This window comes from Oncorhynchus mykiss, unplaced genomic scaffold, assembly GCF_013265735.2.
Source record: "Oncorhynchus mykiss isolate Arlee unplaced genomic scaffold, USDA_OmykA_1.1 un_scaffold_280, whole genome shotgun sequence".
NCBI lineage: Eukaryota > Metazoa > Chordata > Actinopteri > Salmoniformes > Salmonidae > Oncorhynchus > Oncorhynchus mykiss.
Genome location: NW_023493734.1, coordinates 124701 through 145526, shown reverse-complemented (window position 1 = coordinate 145526; position 20826 = coordinate 124701). Strand labels below are relative to the sequence as shown.

The 20826-nt window shown below is 46.0% G+C and overlaps 1 protein-coding gene across 1 annotated transcript in view; it reads right to left on the bottom strand.

Moving 5' to 3' along the window:
- Positions 1-5438: 5438 nt before the first annotated feature.
- LOC110505954 (WD repeat-containing and planar cell polarity effector protein fritz homolog) overlaps positions 5439-20826 on the bottom strand; it is a 134036-nt gene continuing 118648 nt past the window's right edge. The window contains exon 15 of the mRNA XM_036973643.1: positions 5439-5963. Within this exon, the coding sequence (XP_036829538.1) occupies positions 5863-5963 (101 nt within the window). The 3' untranslated portion in view covers positions 5439-5862. The remainder of the gene's footprint in view (positions 5964-20826) is intronic.

Below are 20826 nucleotides of genomic sequence, written 5' to 3'. Positions count from 1 at the left end.
AGAAATGTGAAGGTAATTTCCGATTGGGCCGATATATGCAGCGTTTACTGTAAATGCAGTCTCCGCTAACGCGGGAACATTGCCTTTAAGTGTCAGTCGCGCTTTAACGGGGCTCTTTCGCATTACAGATCAACTCTAGCGCTTAGCTGTCTATCTAGCTCTAGTCACGTTTATACCTGCCACTAACATGCGTCCGTCGTCCTGATCTTGTCAGTTTATACTTGGAAGATCTGATCACAATCAGTTTTCAATGAGTCTTTTAATCGTCTACAGCTGTCTGAAAACGTGAACACAATGTGTACCCAATCAGGACTCTCTACCATGTTAGCACCAGGGCCTGTAATGTGTACAGTGTATGACTTTACGATCACTCCTATAAACTTATCACAAACTTTATTCCTTCCAAAGTGACCTTTTCATGTTGTCAGAACCATCCAAGCTCATTTGAAAACAGTTTTTCTACATGTAATTGTCTAGATGATAGTCTGTAAAGAACAACCAGAGTCATATACAAAACTAAACTGTGTCTCTGAGAGCAACAAAGTAAATCCACTGGTCAGTCATTAAATCCCGCCCCTTCACACCATTTATATTAATGACTGGGATCAACAGCCTCAGACGGTGTCAGTGGGCATGACATCACATGGCCCGTATTGAGTCAAGAACAGGGTCCATGTGAGTTGGAGATGTCCTCCTCTGGCTCCCTGGATCGCCAGGTCACCGTATCCCTCAGGGTGAACTGACCCTATGGCCTAGCTACTTTCTGCCTGAGTGAGCCTGGTCCGCGTTCCAAATTTCATCCTATGCCCTACTTTTAACCAGGGTCCATATACAGTAGTAGTGCACTATATAGGGCATAGGGTGCCATTGGAAGCATATCCCCTGGATAGGCTCAAATACCTGTTGACGTTTTTCCAACTATCCTATCCAGGAAATGAACTGTGCTGGACCTTTTTGTTGTTGTTGTTTTGGCATACGTGAATGTGATTTATATCAGTGAGTGTGGGAGATCTGACAAGCCGGAGATATTATGTGTATGAGAGAGTGGGCCTTCCCTGAGATGGACCGATAGCACAACCTGCATGCTGGGACAGTTCTCCTCCTCCTTTTCTCATCCAACCTGGTTTTTCATTGGCTGTCTAGCGTCGCCAGACGTCAGCATCTTCACGTGTTGATAGGTCGGTCTGAGGAGCGAGACGGCATGGGGCCGGGCCTGGGAGGATACTTACCTGAGGAAGAGGTTAAACAGAGTTTAACAGGGTCGTGTTCATTAGTGCACAACGTAGCAAAGCGTTTCGCAAATGGATAATTCACATTTCTTATTGGACAAGTCCAAAGTAGTCCCTCCCTGCTTGTCTGTTTTTTCCCCCGTTTGGGGCCGAATGAACATGACCCTGTACCGACACGGTGTAGTCAGGAGTGACGGCTCTAGTTTCAATGGTGCTTTGTGATACGAGGCCGTCCTGTCGGGCAGACTTGGGTTTTGTTCGTCAGATATTTTGGTTTTGTTTTATGCGTCAATTATGTCTGGGACTGGTACAAGAATCAAACGTTTTAGATTCCAATTGATAATTGGTGGTGTTGCAAGAGGTAATTAACAAGTGGCAGGGCAGCTTTTTCGAGACCCGTTTTGCACAGTCAGCCAGCAAGACACTTTTCCCCCTCTGAGATAGTTTGTCATTTAGAAAAATACTCACAATGTTTGACTTTCGAATGTCATCAACATTTTTTACCTGATATGATACTAATCATAAACGGACACTTTCAACAGCGGTGAGCAGCACAAGACCTCTTTAATGTTACACTTCAAAACTGCAATAAAAGGATGAAACGCTTTTTCTCCTGTTATGTGATGGTCAGGTCCGTCCAAGCCCCAGAGAAAGCCTCCAAGCCCCAGAGAAAGCCTCCAAGCCCCAGAGAAAGCCTCCAAGCCCCAGAGAAAGCCTCAAAGCCCAAGAGAAAGCCTCCAAGCCCCAGAGAAAGCCTCCAAGCCTCCAAGCCCCAGAGAAAGCCTCCAAGCCCCAGAGAAAGCCTCCAAGCCCAAGAGAAAGCCTCCAAGCCCCAGAGAAAGCCTCCAAGCCCCAGAGAAAGCCTCCAAGCCCCAGAGAAAGCCTCCAAGCCCCAGAGAAAGCCTCCAAGCCCCAGAGAAAGCCTCCAAGCCCCAGAGAAAGCCTCAAAGCCCAAGAGAAAGCCTCCAAGCCCCAGAGAAAGCCTCCAAGCCCCAGAGAAAGCCTCCAAGCCCCAGAGAAAGCCTCCAAGCCCCAGAGAAAAAGGAACTTCCTTCCTAGCTGAAAGCAGCTTACTCATCCCCATGACAACCCAGGGAGTGCATTCACAGTATTCCTACTAGGTTTGGATAGGTAAAGCCCAGCTGAGTGCACACCAAGTCTCTGTCCAAAATGTCACCCTATTCCCTATATAGTGCACTACTTTTGACCAGGGCCCTATGGGACTAGGGTGCCATTTGGAACACAAGCTAGCTCTCCCTGACTGCTGCTCGCATCACACTCAAAACTCTGGCTCCCCTCAAGACCCCCGGCTCCTAGGCTCCCCTCAAGACCCCTGGCTCCTAGGCTCCCCTCATGGCCCCGGCTCCCCTCAAGACCCAGACTCCTCTCAAGGCCCCGGCTCCCCTCAAGGCCCCGGCTCCCCTCAAGACCCCGGGCTTCTAGGCTCCCCTCAAGGCCCCGGCTCCCCTCAAGGCCCTGGCTCCATTCAAGGCCCCGGCTCCCCTCAAGGCCCTGGTTCCATTCAAGGCCCCGGCTCCTAGGCTCCTCTCAAGGCCCCAGCTCCTAGGCTCCTCTCAAGGCCCCGGCTCCCCTCAAGGCCCCGGCTCCTCTCATGACCCCGGCTCCCCTCAAGGCCCCGGCTCCTCTCATGACCCCGGGTCCCCTCAAGGCCCCGGCTCCTAGGCTCCTCTCATGACCCCGGCTCCCCTCAAGGCCCCGGCTCCTAGGCTCCTCTCATGACCCCGGCTCCCGTCAAGGCCCCGGCTCCTAGGCTCCTCTCATGACCCCGACTCCCCTAAAGGCCCCGGCTCCTAGGCTCCTCTCATGACCCCGGCTCCCCTCAAGGTGTTTGACTTGGATGGCCCAGTTCTAATACTGTGCATGGAGGGCTTCTTTCCTTCTTTGAGGTCATCACTGATCTGACAAGGGTTGATTGGGGGAAGCAAAAGGATGGAAAATGTACCCAACACCAACACATCCGTCATGGACTATTATTACATCTGATATAGAAGGCTATAGGCTAGGCTACGAGACAGCCAGAAAGACAGACAGAGACACAGACAGAGACACAGAGAGAGACAGGGACAGAGAAACAGACACGAGAGACAGCCAGAGAGACAGACAGAGACAGAGAGAAACAGAGGGACAGCGAAACAGACACGAAAGACAGAGGGACAGAGAGAGACAGACAGAGACAGAGGGACAGAGAGAGAGACAGACAGAGAGACAATATTACTACATTGATATTGATTACTGCATTGTTGGGTTTAGAGCTTGTAAGAAAGACATTTTACTGTACTTGTGTAACGTGACATTAAAACCCCAAAGAGTAGCTGTTGCACAAGATAACGTGGATGATAACGGATAATGATGGGTGGGTAAGACACACACACTGGAGGCTAGCTTAATTTACAACCGCTAACAAGGCCGCTCCCCCACTACACCACGCCCCCACCACTATAGTAATAGCACTGTCCTAATAGGCTCATCTCTTCCAGCCATCTCAGGTGGCTGGAGTCTATTAAAGGCCTACTCAATATATTTATTACTACACTTAAAGGGCGGTTTCCTGGACACAGATTTACGCCGGGATTCAACCGGACTACGGGTTGTCGACAATCCGGTTGAGCCGACACGCGCACCGCGTGTACCGCGAATAGAGATCCCCGCGAACGCATCGCTAGGCCTTTAAAAGACACATTGTCGACATACCCGCAGTCGACATAAATATATACATTTGCGATATTTTCGTATTTTTATTGGACAGCTAGAGAGGATGGTAGTGGGGAGAGATAGAGGCGAGGTCAAAGGGCGGAAGCTAAACCTATGCTGACAACGTAGACGTGTGTGCTGGAGGCTGTGGTCTTAACGTTAGACCTGTCTGGTCACAGGGGCCAGAGGTTTCCCAACAGGAGAGACATTTGTTGTTTGGTTCTAATCAAAACTGTGTATATACACTGCTCCAAAAAAAATAAAGGGAACCCTAAAATAACACATCCTAGATCTGAATGAATGAAATATTCTTATTAAATACTTTTTACTTTACATGGTTGAATGTGCTGACAACAAAATCACACAAAAATGATCAATGGAAATCAGTTTGACTTCACAGAAGTGTGATTGACTTGGAGTTAACATTGCGTTGTTTAAGTGTTCCCTTTATTTTTTTGAGCAGTGTATTAATAAAGTTGAGCAGACGGCTTCCCCAGACACAGATCAAACCGAGTCCTGGACTATAAAACTTGGAGATTCTCTACAACGGGTTTTAGCCCAGGACCAGGTGTAATCTGAGATGATTGAGGTATTTGTAGTCCTAGCCGACACCTACAGGCCCACAGCAGACATCTAAAAACAGATATCAACTGTAATGACTTTTATTACAGGTTTTGTAGGTTTTATTTTCAGATGTCAAGTCATTGAATGATGTGATATTAGGCTGCAGTAGTTGTTTGAAAGTGACATATATCAGGAGATAAAACCAATGACATATCACTTATCCAAACTGCTTCTCTCTTGAGTATCACTGAACAAAACAGAACCATTTCTGTTTACATAAGACAAGTATTAGCCTTGTATCACCAGACAGAAACGTAATTATTTTTCACCAATCTCTCTCCCAAAACGATTGACGATTGAAAAAAACATACAATGATTATTATTTTTGGAAACCTAACAAAACGACGCATAGAAAGAAAACACAGAAACCAACCCATCCTGACTGACTGATCTGTTCTGTCCATTTCACCATACTTTCCAGCCTCGGATTCGTTGTTGTATATATTTTTGAGAAGCAAATCCTCTTAGAATGCAGAGTAAATAGATTAGAATACAGTGGCGGATTAGGGTCTGCGCGGTGCTGTCAGATTAGTCCCGAGCGCAGCGCGTCGACAGCTCGTGACAAGGCCGTGGCTGCTGTTCAGGAAAGGGGCTCGAGCTGCTCCGTTCGGCGCGCAGTGCTGCTGCCCGTGCTCACCGCTTAAAAATCGCTTGTTATATTGGCTTCCGTTCATGAATAAAAACCGTCGGCAGTCCGTAATCTCGACACATACACACAGTAGCCTACACGGTACACAGTACAATACTGTAGGCCACATCATCTGATAAACTATAGAGAGACCAAACATTCACTGCCTCAGCATGCCTAATGATAGTGGGTTTGACATATTTTAGTGTGCAACAAATACAAGGGACAGGCCTAAAAGCCATACACACAAGATACAAAACCTCTTTAATACAGCAATACAATAGGCTAGTTTACAGCTCTGTATTAGAATACTGTAAAAGGTGACCAGGGTCAATCATGAAAAACACAAAGCCTAATTACTGCACTGTTTTAAACAGGCTGGGATTAAAGAACAATTCAATTAAACGGGCAGAAAATGTAAAACACAATTTTTCAGCAGGAGGGCTGGTTGTGAGAGAACTGAGATGGGGCTGGACAGGGCTAGGCCTATATAGCATATACAACATTCTGTTAAAATAAAACCTACTAGCAAGACATTAGCATAATTATTCACATTTGACTTAGACTTAAATTCATAATTCTTAGGCTAATCATGCATCAACATATCAGAATAGAGCTCGATCAGTTATCAGATATATTTACAGAATACATTTGATTTAAAAAAATGCATTAAAAAAGATGGAGTTTACAGTCGAAAAAGAAATGGTCAAAGGCTGTTTTCAAACAAGACCAAAATGAACCACTTTCAGCTTCCCTGCGTCTTTGTTCACCTGAGTTGGGGAAAGAAAGAGGGGGGAAGAATGAGGGGTATAGAAAGAGGGGTAAAGAAAGATGGGGGAGAAAGAGGGTAAAGAAATAGGGGGGAGAAAGAGGGGTAAAGAAAGAGGGGGGAGAAAGAGGGGGGAGAAAGAGGGGGGAGAAATAGGGGTATAGAAAGAGGGGGGAGAAAGAGGGGGGAGAAAGAGGGTAAAGGAATAAGAAGGAGAAAGCAGGGTAAAGAAATAGGGGTGAGAAAGAGGGGGGAGAAAGAGGGGTAAAGAAAGAGGGGGGAGAAAGAGGGGTAAAGAAAGAGGGGGAGAGAAAGAGGGTAAAGGAATAGGGTGGAGAAAGAGGGGGGAGAAAGAGGGGTAAAGAAAGAGGGGGGAGAAAGAGGGTTAAAGAAAGAGGGGGTAGAAAGAGGGGTAAAGAAAGAGGGGGAGAGAAAGAGGAGGAGAGAAAGAGGGGGGAGAAAGAGGGGTAAAGAAAGAGGGGGAGAGAAAGAGGGGGAGAGAAAGAGGGGGGAGAAAGAGGGGTAAAGAAAGAGGGGGAGAGAAAGAGGGGTAAAGAAAGAGGGGGGAGAAAGAGGGGGAAAGAAAGAGGGGGGAGAAAGAGGGGTAAAGAAAGAGAAGGAAAGAGGGGTAAAGAAAGAGAAGGAAGGTTTACTTGAAGGTCGACTCAAACTGATCACATTCATGCGACGTCCAGGGTCAGTCCATTCAGTGCTTCAGCTATAGGTTTATTAAGGTTGTACAATTCCCAACATTCCCAGGTTTTCCATACGTCCTGGTTAGAAGACCCTCTGGGTAACCTGTAGCTGGTATTTCTAGAAAACATTGTAATTTGGGGAAAGTTACATGAATTATTTTACTGATCAAAATCATGTACAACCTTTGATGTAATAATCAACATGACCTACTCGAACATCTCAATAGATAGAACAAACCAACCCACCACACACACACACACACACACACACACACACACACACACACACACACACACACACACACACACACACACACACACACACACACACACACACACACACACACACACACACACACACACACACACACACACACACACACACACACACACACACACACAATCAGTAGGCCTCAATCATACAGACCAGCTAAATCTTGAATTTGGACTTCCCTCTCCTCCCCTCTCCAAACCATTGTCACTCAGGGCGACCTCCTCTCTCCCCCTCCCCTCCCCTCTCCTCCCCTCTCCTCCCCTCTCCAAACCATTGTCACTCAGGGCGACCTCCCCTCTCCAAACCATTGTCACTCAGGTCGACCTCCCCTCCCCTCTCCTCCTCTCTCCAAACCATTGTCACTCAGGTCGACCTCCCCTCTCCAAACCATTGTCACTCAGGTCGACCTCCCCTCTCCAAACCATTAACCATTGTCACTCAGGTCGACCTCCCCTCTCCAAACCATTGTCAGTCAGGTCGACCTCCCCTCTCCAAACCATTAACCATTGTCACTCAGGTCGACCTCCCCTCTCCAAACCATTGTCACTCAGGGCGACCTCCTCTCTCCCCCTCCCCTCCCCTCTCCTCCCCTCTCCAAACCATTGTCACTCAGGGCGACCTCCCCTCTCCTCCCCTCTCCTCCTCCCCTCTCCTCCCCTCTCCAAACCATTGTCACTCAGGGCGACCTCCCCTCTCCTCCCCTCTCCTCCTCCCCTCTCCTCCTCTCTCCAAACCATTGTCACTCAGGGCGACCTCCCAGCCTTGAGCGGTGTGTTAATAGTGGTTATGATTGACATTAAAACCCTAACAACGTTAACTAGATACATATTTAAACAGCAATGCAAATTCTTCCTCCAATAGCCTACAGTCTGGATTACCAAGTGACTGTGTGATTCAGTGGTGGTGGTGCCGAGACAATCTCCCGCTAATCGCCCGGGAAAAATATATATTACTACGACAAAGATGATGAAGACGAGGAATGCATCCCAAATGGCATCTTTTCCCTATCTAGTGCACTACTATAGACCAGAGCCCTATTCCCTATCTAGTGCACTACTATAGACCAGAGCCCTATTCCCTATCTAGTGCACAACTATAGACCAGAGCCTTATTCCCTATCTAGTGCACTACTATAGACCAGAGCCCTATTCCCTATCTAGTGTAATACTTATAGACCAGAGCCCTATTCCCTATCTAGTGCACTACTATAGACCAGAGTCCTACTCGCTATATAATGCACTACTTTAGACCAGAGCCCTATTACCTATATAATGCATTACTTTAGACCAGGGCCCCATGGGATTCCCTATATAGTGCACTACTACAGAACAGAGTCCTACTCCCCGTGGGATTCCCTATATAGTGCACTACTACAGAACAGAGTCCTACTCCCCGTGGGATTCCCTATATAGTGCACTACTACAGAACAGAGTCCTACTCCCCGTGGGATTCCCTATATAGTGCACTACTACAGAACAGAGTCCTACTCCCCGTGGGATTCCCTATATAGTGCACTACTACAGAACAGAGTCCTACTCCCCGTGGGATTCCCTATATAGTGCACTACTACAGAACAGAGTCCTACTCCCCGTGGGATTCCCTATATAGTGCACTACTACAGAACAGAGTCCTACTCCCCGTGGGATTCCCTATATAGTGCACTACTACAGAACAGAGTCCTACTCCCCGTGGGATTCCCTATATAGTGCACTACTACAGAACAGAGTCCTACTCCCCGTGGGATTCCCTATATAGTGCACTACTACAGAACAGAGTCCTACTCCCCGTGGGATTCCCTATATAGTGCACTACTACAGAACAGAGTCCTACTCCCCGTGGGATTCGCTATATAGTGCACTACTACAGAACAGAGTCCTACTCCCTGTGGGATTCCCTATATAGTGCACTACTACAGAACAGAGTCCTACTCCCCGTGGGATTCCCTATATAGTGCACTACTACAGAACAGAGTCCTACTCCTCGTGGGATTCCCTATATAGTGCACTACTACAGAACAGAGTCCTACTCCCCGTGGGATTCGCTATATAGTGCACTACTACAGAACAGAGTCCTACTCCCTGTGGGATTCCCTCTATAGTGCACTACTACAGAACAGAGTCCTACTCCCCGTGGGATTCCCTATATAGTGCACTACTACAGAACAGAGTCCTACTCCCCGTGGGATTCCCTATATAGTGCACTACTACAGAACAGAGTCCTACTCCCCGTGGGATTCGCTATATAGTGCACTACTACAGAACAGAGTCCTACTCCCCGTGGGATTCCCTATATAGTGCACTACTACAGAACAGAGTCCTACTCCCCGTGGGATTCGCTATATAGTGCACTACTACAGAACAGAGTCCTACTCCCTGTGGGATTCCCTATATAGTGCACTACTACAGAACAGAGTCCTACTCCCCGTGGGATTCCCTATATAGTGCACTACTACAGAACAGAGTCCTACTCCCTGTGGGATTCCCTATATAGTGCACTACTACAGAACAGAGTCCTACTCCTCGTGGGATTCGCTATATAGTGCACTACTACAGAACAGAGTCCTACTCCCCGTGGGATTCCCTATATAGTGCACTACTACAGAACAGAGTCCTACTCCCCGTGGGATTCCCTATATAGTGCACTACTACAGAACAGAGTCCTACTCCCCGTGGGATTCCCTATATAGTGCACTACTACAGAACAGAGTCCTACTCCCCGTGGGATTCCCTATATAGTGCACTACTATAGAACAGAGTCCTACTCCCCGTGGGATTCCCTATATAGTGCACTACTACAGAACAGAGTCCTACTCCCCGTGGGATTCGCTATATAGTGCACTACTACAGAACAGAGTCCTACTCCCCGTGGGATTCGCTATATAGTGCACTACTACAGAACAGAGTCCTACTCCCCGTGGGATTCCCTCTATAGTGCACTACTACAGAACAGAGTCCTACTCCCCGTGGGATTCCCTATATAGTGCACTACTACAGAACAGAGTCCTACTCCCCGTGGGATTCGCTATATAGTGCACTACTACAGAACAGAGTCCTACTCCCCGTGGGATTCCCTATATAGTGCACTACTACAGAACAGAGTCCTACTCCCCGTGGGATTCCCTATATAGTGCACTACTACAGAACAGAGTCCTACTCCCCGTGGGATTCCCTATATAGTGCACTACTACAGAACAGAGTCCTACTCCCTGTGGGATTCCCTATATAGTGCACTACTACAGAACAGAGTCCTACTCCCTGTGGGATTCCCTATATAGTGCACTACTACAGAACAGAGTCCTACTCCCTGTGGGATTCGCTATATAGTGCACTACTACAGAACAGAGTCCTACTCCCCGTGGGATTCCCTCTATAGTGCACTACTACAGAACAGAGTCCTACTCCCCGTGGGATTCCCTATATAGTGCACTACTACAGAACAGAGTCCTACTCCCTGTGGGATTCCCTATATAGTGCACTACTACAGAACAGAGTCCTACTCCCCGTGGGATTCCCTATATAGTGCACTACTATAGAACAGAGTCCTACTCCCCGTGGGATTCCCTATATAGTGCACTACTACAGAACAGAGTCCTACTCCCCGTGGGATTCCCTATATAGTGCACTACTATAGAACAGAGTCCTACTCCCTGTGGGATTCCCTATATAGTGCACTACTACAGAACAGAGTCCTACTCCCCGTGGGATTCGCTATATAGTGCACTACTACAGAACAGAGTCCTACTCCCCGTGGGATTCCCTATATAGTGCACTACTACAGAACAGAGTCCTACTCCCCGTGGGATTCGCTATATAGTGCACTACTACAGAACAGAGTCCTACTCCCCGTGGGATTCGCTATATAGTGCACTACTACAGAACAGAGTCCTACTCCCCGTGGGATTCCCTATATAGTGCACTACTACAGAACAGAGTCCTACTCCCCGTGGGATTCCCTATATAGTGCACTACTACAGAACAGAGTCCTACTCCTCGTGGGATTCCCTATATAGTGCACTACTACAGAACAGAGTCCTACTCCCCGTGGGATTCGCTATATAGTGCACTACTACAGAACAGAGTCCTACTCCCCGTGGGATTCGCTATATAGTGCACTACTACAGAACAGAGTCCTACTCCCCGTGGGATTCCCTATATAGTGCACTACTACAGAACAGAGTCCTACTCCCCGTGGGATTCGCTATATAGTGCACTACTACAGAACAGAGTCCTACTCCCCGTGGGATTCCCTATATAGTGCACTACTACAGAACAGAGTCCTACTCCCCGTGGGATTCGCTATATAGTGCACTACTACAGAACAGAGTCCTACTCCCCGTGGGATTCGCTATATAGTGCACTACTACAGAACAGAGTCCTACTCCCCGTGGGATTCCCTATATAGTGCACTACTACAGAACAGAGTCCTACTCCCCGTGGGATTCCCTATATAGTGCACTACTACAGAACAGAGTCCTACTCCCCGTGGGATTCCCTATATAGTGCACTACTACAGAACAGAGTCCTACTCCCCGTGGGATTCCCTATATAGTGCACTACTACAGAACAGAGTCCTACTCCCCGTGGGATTCCCTATATAGTGCACTACTACAGAACAGAGTCCTACTCCCCGTGGGATTCCCTATATAGTGCACTACTACAGAACAGAGTCCTACTCCCCGTGGGATTCCCTATATAGTGCACTACTACAGAACAGAGTCCTACTCCCCGTGGGATTCCCTATATAGTGCACTACTACAGAACAGAGTCCTACTCCCCGTGGGATTCCCTATATAGTGCACTACTACAGAACAGAGTCCTACTCCCCGTGGGATTCCCTATATAGTGCACTACTACAGAACAGAGTCCTACTCCCCGTGGGATTCCCTATATAGTGCACTACTACAGAACAGAGTCCTACTCCCTGTGGGATTCCCTATATAGTGCACTACTATAGAACAGAGTCCTACTCCCCGTGGGATTCCCTATATAGTGCACTACTACAGAACAGAGTCCTACTCCCCGTGGGATTCCCTATATAGTGCACTACTACAGAACAGAGTCCTACTCCCCGTGGGATTCCCTATATAGTGCACTACTACAGAACAGAGTCCTACTCCCCGTGGGATTCCCTATATAGTGCACTACTACAGAACAGAGTCCTACTCCCCGTGGGATTCCCTATATAGTGCACTACTACAGAACAGAGTCCTACTCCCCGTGGGATTCCCTATATAGTGCACTACTACAGAACAGAGTCCTACTCCCCGTGGGATTCCCTATATAGTGCACTACTACAGAACAGAGTCCTACTCCCCGTGGGATTCCCTATATAGTGCACTACTACAGAACAGAGTCCTACTCCCCGTGGGATTCCCTATATAGTGCACTACTACAGAACAGAGTCCTACTCCCCGTGGGATTCGCTCTGGGCCTCGGTCAAAAGTAGTGTGTATATATAAAGTGCTGTGAAAAAGTATTTGCCCCCTTCCTGATTTCTTATTTTTTTTGCACATTTGTCACACTTAAATGTTTCAGATCATCAAACAAATGTTAATATTACACAAAGATAACCCAAGTAAACACAAAATGCAGTTAAGTGATAATAAATCAAATTAAGGGAAAATAGCTATCCGAACCTTCATGGCCCTATGTGACAAAGTAATTGAATTTACTGTGGTTAATCACATTTTTTGGAAAGCTGAGTTCAAATGCACTAGCCACACCCAGGCCTGATTACTGACAGACCTGTTGAATCAAGAAATCACTTAACCTCTCTTGGGTAGGGGGCAGTATTTTCATGTCCGGATGAAAAGCGTGCCCAGAGTAAACTGCCTGTTACCCAGGCCCAGAAGCTAGGATATGCATATAATTGGTAGATTTGGATATAAAATGATGTCTGTGAGTATAACAGAACTGATGTGGCAGGCGAAACCCCGAGGAAGAACCATAAAAAATAAAATTATGTTCAGCCTTCCACTGTTTCCAATGGCTTTCATGTTTATTATGAGGTGAAGTCCTCCCAGATTGCAGTTCGTAGGGCTTCCACTAGATGTCAACAGTCTTTAGAAAGAGTTTCAGGCTGTTTTTTTTTGGAAAAACGAGCTAGAAGTTGTAGTTTTTCTAAGTCGCTCCCATTCTGGCTGTAGTGTTTCCATGCGCGTGGGTGAAAGTGCGTTTTGTTATTTATCTCCGGTAATGAACATACTATTCTCCGTCTTAAAATTGATAATTTATTCATTATTCGTTTATTCACTGGGATTCATTTTGTTTGCATTTTGAAGGAGGGAAACCGGTGGATTATTGAATGAAGTGAGCCAGCTAAACTGAGTTTTTATGGATATAAAGAAGGACTTTATCGAACATTTTTGATGTAACTGGGACCTTTTGGAGTGCCAACAGAAGAAGATCTTCGAAGGTAAGGCATTTATTATATCGCTATTTCTGACTTTCGTGTCGCACCTGCCTGGTTGATTTTTTTTTCTTCATGTTTTTGTATGCGGGGCGCTGTCCTCAGATAATCGCATGGTGTGCTTTCGCCGTAAAGCCTTTTTGAAATCTGACACAGTGGCTGGATTAACAAGAAGTTAATCTTTATTTTGATGTATAATACTTGTATTTTCATGAATGTTAAATATTTATATTTCTGTAATTTGAAATTCGCGCTCTGCAATTTCACCGGATGTTGGCCAGGTGGGACGCTACTATCCCACCTGCCCATAATAAGTTAAATAGAACCTGTCTGACAAAGTGAAGTAGGCCAAAAGATCTCAAAAAGCAAGACATCATGCCGCGATCCAAAGAAATTCAGGAACAGATGAGAAACAAAGTAATTGACATCTATCAGTCTGGAAAGGGTTACAAAGCCATTTCTAAAGCTTTGGGACTCCAGTATCCACAAATGGAGAACATTTGGAACAGTGGTGAACCTTCCCAGGAGTGGCCGGCCTACCAAAATTACCCCAAGAGTGCAGCAACGACTCATCCAAGAGGTCACAAAAGAACCCACAACAACATCTAAAGAACTGCAGGCCTCACTTGCCTCAGTTAAGATCAGTGTTCATGACTCAACCGTAAGAAAGAGACTGGGCAAAAATGGCATCCATGGCAGAGTTCCAAGGTGAAAGCCACTGCTGACCAAAAAGAACAAAGGCTCATCTCACTTTTGGCAAAAAACACCTTGATGATCCCTAAGACTTTTTGGGGAAATATTCTGTGGACTGACGAGACCAAAGTTTAACATTTTGGAAGGTGTGCGTCCCGTTACATCTGGCGTTAAAGTAACACAGCATTTCAGAAAAAGAACATCATACCAACAGTCCAATTTGGTGGTGGTAGTGTGATGTTCTGGGGCTGCTTTGCTGCTTCAGGACCTGGACCACTTGCTGTGATTGATGGAACCATAAATTCTGCTCTCTACCAAAAAATCCTGAAGGAGAATGTCCGGCCATCCATTCGTCACCTCAAGCTGAAGTGCACTTGGGTTCTGCAGCAGGACAATGATCCAAAACACACCAGCAAGTCCACCTCTGAATGGCTTAAATAAAAACAAAATGAATGTTTTGGAGTGACCTAGTCAAAGTCCGGACTTGAATCCGATTGAGATGATGTGGCGTGACCTTAAAAAGGCGGTTCATGCTCGAAAACCTTCCAATGTGGCTGAATTAAAACAATTCTGCAAAGAAGAGGGTCCAAAATTCCTCCACAGCGATGTGAAAGACTCATTGCCAGTTATCACAAACACTTGATTGCAGTTGTTGCTGCTGATGTTGGCACAACCAGTTATTAGGTTTAGGGGGAAATTACTTTTTCACATAGGTCCATGAAGGTCCGGATAGCTTTTTTCCCTTAATAAATAAAATCATCACTTAACTGCATTTTGTGTTTACTTGGGTTATCTTTGTGTAATATTAAAAATTGTTTGATGATCTGAAACATTTAATTGTGACAAATGTGCAAAAAAATAAGAAATCAGGAAGGGGGCAAATACCCTTTCACAGCACTCGCACCCACACGCACGCGCACACACACACACACACACACACACACACACACACACACACACACACACACACACACACACACACACACACACACACACACACACACACACACACACACACACACACACACACACACACACACACACACACACACACACACACACACACACACACACACACACACACACACCTGTTTGTCTCCATGGTCATGCCTGATCAGTGCTCAGGGTCCCGGTGTTTCACTCCTCCAGTGGCCAGCTCCTGTTGGTCGGTCCTGCTCTGCTGATTAACCAATCACAAGAGAGACAATCAGAATGTGCAGAGATCTACAGGATCCAGCAGTGAAGTGGTTGAATCTACAGAGATCTACAGGATCCAGCAGATGGCCAAGGTATCTGCTCGTAGTAAGTAACCATCCTGGATGGCCAAGGTATCTACTAGTAGTAAGTAACCATCCTGGATGGCCAAGGTACAGTGGGGAGAACAAGTATTTGATACACTGACGATTTTGCAGGTTTTCCTACTTACAAAGCATGTAGAGGTCTGTAATTGTTATCATAGGTACACTTCAACTGTGAGACGGAATCTAAAACAAAAATCCAGAAAATCACATTGTATGATTTTTAAGTAATTAATTTGCAATTTATTGCATGACACAAGTATTTGATCACCTACCAACCAGTAAGAATTCCGGCACTCACAGACCTGTTAGTTTTCCTTTAAGAAGGCCTCCTGTTCTCCACTCATTACCTGCATTAACTGCACCTGTTTGAACTCGTTACCTGCATAAAAGACACCTGTCCACACACTCAATCAAACAGACTCCAACCTCTCCACAATGGCCAAGACCAGAGAGGGTGTAAGGACATCAGGGATAAAATTGTAGACCTGCACAAGGCTGGGATGGGCTACAGGACAATAGGCAAGCAGCTTGGTGAGAAGGCAACAACTGTTGGCGCAATTATTAGAAAATGGAAGAAGTTCAAGATGACGGTCAATCAACCTCGGTCTGGGGTTCCATGCAAGATCTCACCTCGTGGGGCATCAATGATCATGAGGAAGGTGAGGGATCAGCCCAAAACTACACGGCAGGACCTGGTCAATGACTTGAAGAGAGCTGGGACCACAGTCTCAAAGAAAACCATTAGTAACACAGTACGCTGTCATGGATTAAAATCCTGCAGCGCACGCAATGTACCCCTGCTCAAGCCAGCACATGTCCAGGCCCTTCTGAAGTTTGCCAATGACCATCTGGATGATCCAGAGGAGGAATGGGAGAAGGTCATGTGGTCTGAAGAGACAAAAATAGAGCTTTTTGGTCTAAACTCCATTCGCCGTGTTTGGAGGAAAAAGAAGGATGAGTACAACCCCAAGAACACCATCCCAACCGTGAAGCATGGAGGTGGAAACATCATTCTTTGGGGATGCTTTTCTGCAAAGGGGACAGCACGACTGCACCGTATTGAAGGGAGGATGGATGGGGCCATGTATCGCGAGATCTTGGCCAACAACCTCCTTCCCTCAGTAAAAGCATTGAAGATGGGTCGTGGCTGGGTCTTCCAGCATGACAACGACCCGAAACACACAGCCTGGGCAACTAAGGAGTGGCTCCGTAAGAAGCATCTCAAGGTCCTGGAGTGGCCTAGCCAGTCTCCAGACCTGAACCCAATAGAAAATCTTTGGAGGGAGCTGAAAGTCCGTATTGCCCAGCGACAGCCCCGAAACCTGAAGGATCTGGAGAAGGTCTGTATGGAGGAGTGGGCCAAAATCCCTGCTGCAGTGTGTGCAAACCTGGTCAAGAACTACAGGAAACGTATGATCTCTGTAATTGCAAACAAAGGTTTCTGTACCAAATATTAAGTCCTGCTTTTCTAATGTATCAAATACTTATGTCATGCAATAAAATGCTAATTAATTACTTAAAAATCATACAGTGTGATTTTCTGGATTTTTGTTTTAGATTCCGTCTCTCACAGTTGAAGTGTACCTATGATAAAAAATTACAGACCTCTACATGCTTTGTAAGTAGGAAAACCTGCAGAATCGGCAGTGTATCAAATACTTGTTCTCCCCACTGTATATAGTATGGTTGTGGAAGGCTTATATTCAGCCTAGATATAATTTAACAAGCTCTGAATTCATTAGGTTATTGCTGATTGTTTGCATTTGACCTTTAATTGTGCAACAAAGCTTATTTAGATAAAACATTTTTAAAACATGGAGATATACTGTATATCGTGAATTGCCCTTAAGTTTAGATATGATTTTTAGGCCACAGCCGTAGCTGACACTACAGCCTTCAGGGCTGGGCTGTGTGCCTCCATCTCTACTCATAGATCCCAGATAGACAGAGGGGTCTATTCAATCTGAACCTGGAACCGGGTTTCCTGGTTAAACCAGACTGTGACATTACAGGGACTAAAACACATCTGACCCAGTATCAGCGGTTAAGGGGGCAACTTCTATGCTATTTAATCCACTACACTAGGCTTGCCTTCCAGCTAAATAGAAACGCCAGCCAATTCCCAAAGACAGTAGAAACAGAGAGATAGGGGAGACGATGTGCTACTTCCTCTTTTCAACATTAGTCAGATAGAGGAACGTTGGTCCCCTTCCCAGATTTCCGTCTCTTACTCCTCTCTCTCTCTCTCCCCCCCAAACAGTCATTGTTTCTCGTCTCCATCTCTTCTCGCCAAGCCAAAAGGGAGGAATAATGCCCCCCCCCCCATCCCCATCTCACTAAGCTGTCATTGGCTCCACATAAAAAACAATGAAACTTCATCTGAGACCAGATTACCATGGTTTCAATAAAAACATACAAATTGAGAGAAAAAAAGAATGTAAAACAGAAAAGGCAAAAGGGAAGAGGGGAAATGGATGGCCTCTTCTCTCCTCTCTCTGTAGTTATGATGGAAATGGTTGGCCTCTTCTCTCCTCTCTCTGTAGTTATGATGGAAATGGATGGCCTCTTCTCTCCTCTCTGTAGTTATGATGGAAATGGATGGCCTCTTCTCTCCTCTCTCTGTAGTTATGATGGAAATGGTTGGCCTCTTCTCTCCTCTCTCTGTAGTTATGATGGAAATGGATGGCCTCTTCTCTCCTCTCTCTGTAGTTATGATGGAAATGGATGGCCTCTTCTCTCCTCTCTCTGTAGTTATGATGGAAATGGATGGCCTCTTCTCTCCTCTCTCTGTAGTTATGATGGAAATGGATGGCCTCTTCTCTCCTCTCTCTGTAGTTATGATGGAAATGGATGGCCTCTTCTCTCCTCTCTCTGTAGTTATGATGGAAATGGATGGCCTCTTCTCTCCTCTCTCTGTAGATATGAGGGAAATGGATGGCCTCTCCTCTCTCTGTAGTTATGATGGAAATGGATGGCCTCTTCTCTCCTCTCTCTGTAGATATGAGGGAAATGGATGGCCTCTTCTCTCCTCTCTCTGTAGTTATGATGGAAATGGATGGCCTCTTCTCTCCTCTCTCTGTAGTTATGAGGGAAATGGATGGCCTCTTCTCTCCTCTCTCTGTAGTTATGATGGAAATGGATGGCCTCTTCTCTCCTCTCTCTGTAGTTATGATGGAAATGGTTGGCCTCTTCTCTCCTCTCTCTGTAGTTATGATGGAAATGGTTGGCCTCTTCTCTCCTCTCTCTGTAGTTATGATGGAAATGGTTGGCCTCTTCTCTCCTCTCTCTGTAGTTATGAGGGAAATGGATGGCCTCTTCTCTCCTCTCTCTGTAGTTATGAGGGAAATGGATGGCCTCTTCTCTCCTCTCTCTGTAGTTATGATGGAAATGGATGGCCTCTTCTCTCCTCTCTCTGTAGTTATGATGGAAATGGATGGCCTCTTCTCTCCTCTCTCTGTAGTTATGATGTTTGGGGAGGTATCTTGATCTGTGTGTCTTAGGCAGTGTCTCTTGCCCTCTCTCTTTCTCTTGCTCTCTCTCTAACTCTCTCTCTTGCTCTCTCTCTCTCTCTTGCTCTTTCTCTTGCTCTCTCTCTCGCACTCTCTTGCTCTCTCTCTCTCACTCTCTTGCTCTCTCTCTCTCTCTCTCTTGCTCTTTCTCTTTCTCTCTCTCTCTCTCTCACTCTCTTGCTCTCTCTCTCTCACTCTCTTGCTCTCTCTCTCTCTCTTGCTCTTTCTCTCTCTCGCTCTCTCTCTCCTGGGTCTGTCTGTTTAAATTGGCCAATACGAGGGGATTTTTAAATGGATGGCGGGAGCACAGGACAAAGAGAGGAGAGGAAATGAGGGAATAGGAGAATGAGGAGGGGAAACGACAGAGTCATGAGTGATACAGTCAAACAGCCATGAAAAGCCTATAAGGGATAAAAGTGTTTTTTTCCTTCTATTTTAATCTAATATTCAAATTCACATAAATACTCAATATGTTAGTTGGGGTGAACTATAAACATGACCCTCTTCCTTCCCTTCTCCTCTTCCTTCCCTTCTCCTCCTCTCCTTTAGTCAAACCATTTTATTGAGTCTTTCATGTTTGTGAGTGTGTTGTTCCTAAACACAGAGATGATGCCTCTGCTCTAGAGACCGGAGATGGAGCGGTTTGAGAGGCAAAATGGGGCTTTAATGTGTCTTTTGAATGTCTCCGGTCCACTACAGACTTAGTGATGGACTGTCTCAATGTCTCCGGTCCACTACAGACTTAGTGATGGACTGTCTCAATGTCTCCGGTCCACTACAGACTTAGTGATGGACTGTCTCAATGTCTCCGGTCCACTACAGACTTAGTGATGGACTGTCTCAATGTCTCCGGTCCACTACAGACTTAGTGATGGACTGTCTCAATGTCTCCGGTCCACTACAGACTTAGTGATAGACTGTCTCAATGTCTCCGGTCCACTACAGACTTAGTGATGGACTGTCTCAATGTCTCCGGTCCACTACAGACTTAGTGATGGACTGTCTCAATGTCTCCGGTCCACTACAGACTTAGTGATGGACTGTCTCAATGTCTCCGGTCCACTACAGACTTAGTGATGGACTGTCTCAATGTCTCCCGTCCACTACAGACTTAGTGATAGACTGTCTTAATGTCTCCGGTCCACTACAGACTTAGTGATAGACTGTCTCAATGTCTCCGGTCCACTACAGACTTAGTGATGGACTGTCTCAATGTCTCCGGTCCACTACAGACTTAGTGATGGACTGTCTCAATGTCTCCGGTCCACTACAGACTTAGTGATAGACTGTCTCAATGTCTCCGGTCCACTACAGACTTAGTGATGGACTGTCTCAATGTCTCCGGTCCACTACAGACTTAGTGATGGACTGTCTCAATGTCTCCGGTCCACTACAGACTTAGTGATGGACTGTCTCAATGTCTCCGGTCCACTACAGACTTAGTGATAGACTGTCTCAATATCTCCGGTCCACTACAGACTTAGTGATGGACTGTTAAAAAGCATTAGGCAGACAGACTCCAGATGGGTTTGACATTTAACATGTCACTAGTACACAGAAGATGTAAGAATGCGTGACTAAGTCGTTTTGGACAAAAGGGTCATCTAAATGACATACAGTACCGGTCAAAAGATTTAGAACACCTACTCATTCAAGGGTTTTTCTCAATTTTTTTAATATTTTCTACATTGTAGAATAATAGTGAAGACATCAAAACTATGAAATAACACATATGGAATCATGTAGTAACCAAAAAAATGTTAAACAAATCTAAATATATTTGAGATTCTTCAAATAGCCACCCTTTGCCTTGATGACAGCTTTGCACACTCTTGGCATTCTCTCAACCAGCTCCATGAGGTAGTCACCTGGAATGCATTTCAATTAGCAGGTGTGCCTTGTTAAAAGTACATTTGTGGAACTTCTTTCCTTCTTAATGCATTTGAGCCAGTCAGTTGTGATGTGACAAGGTAGGGGGGGTATA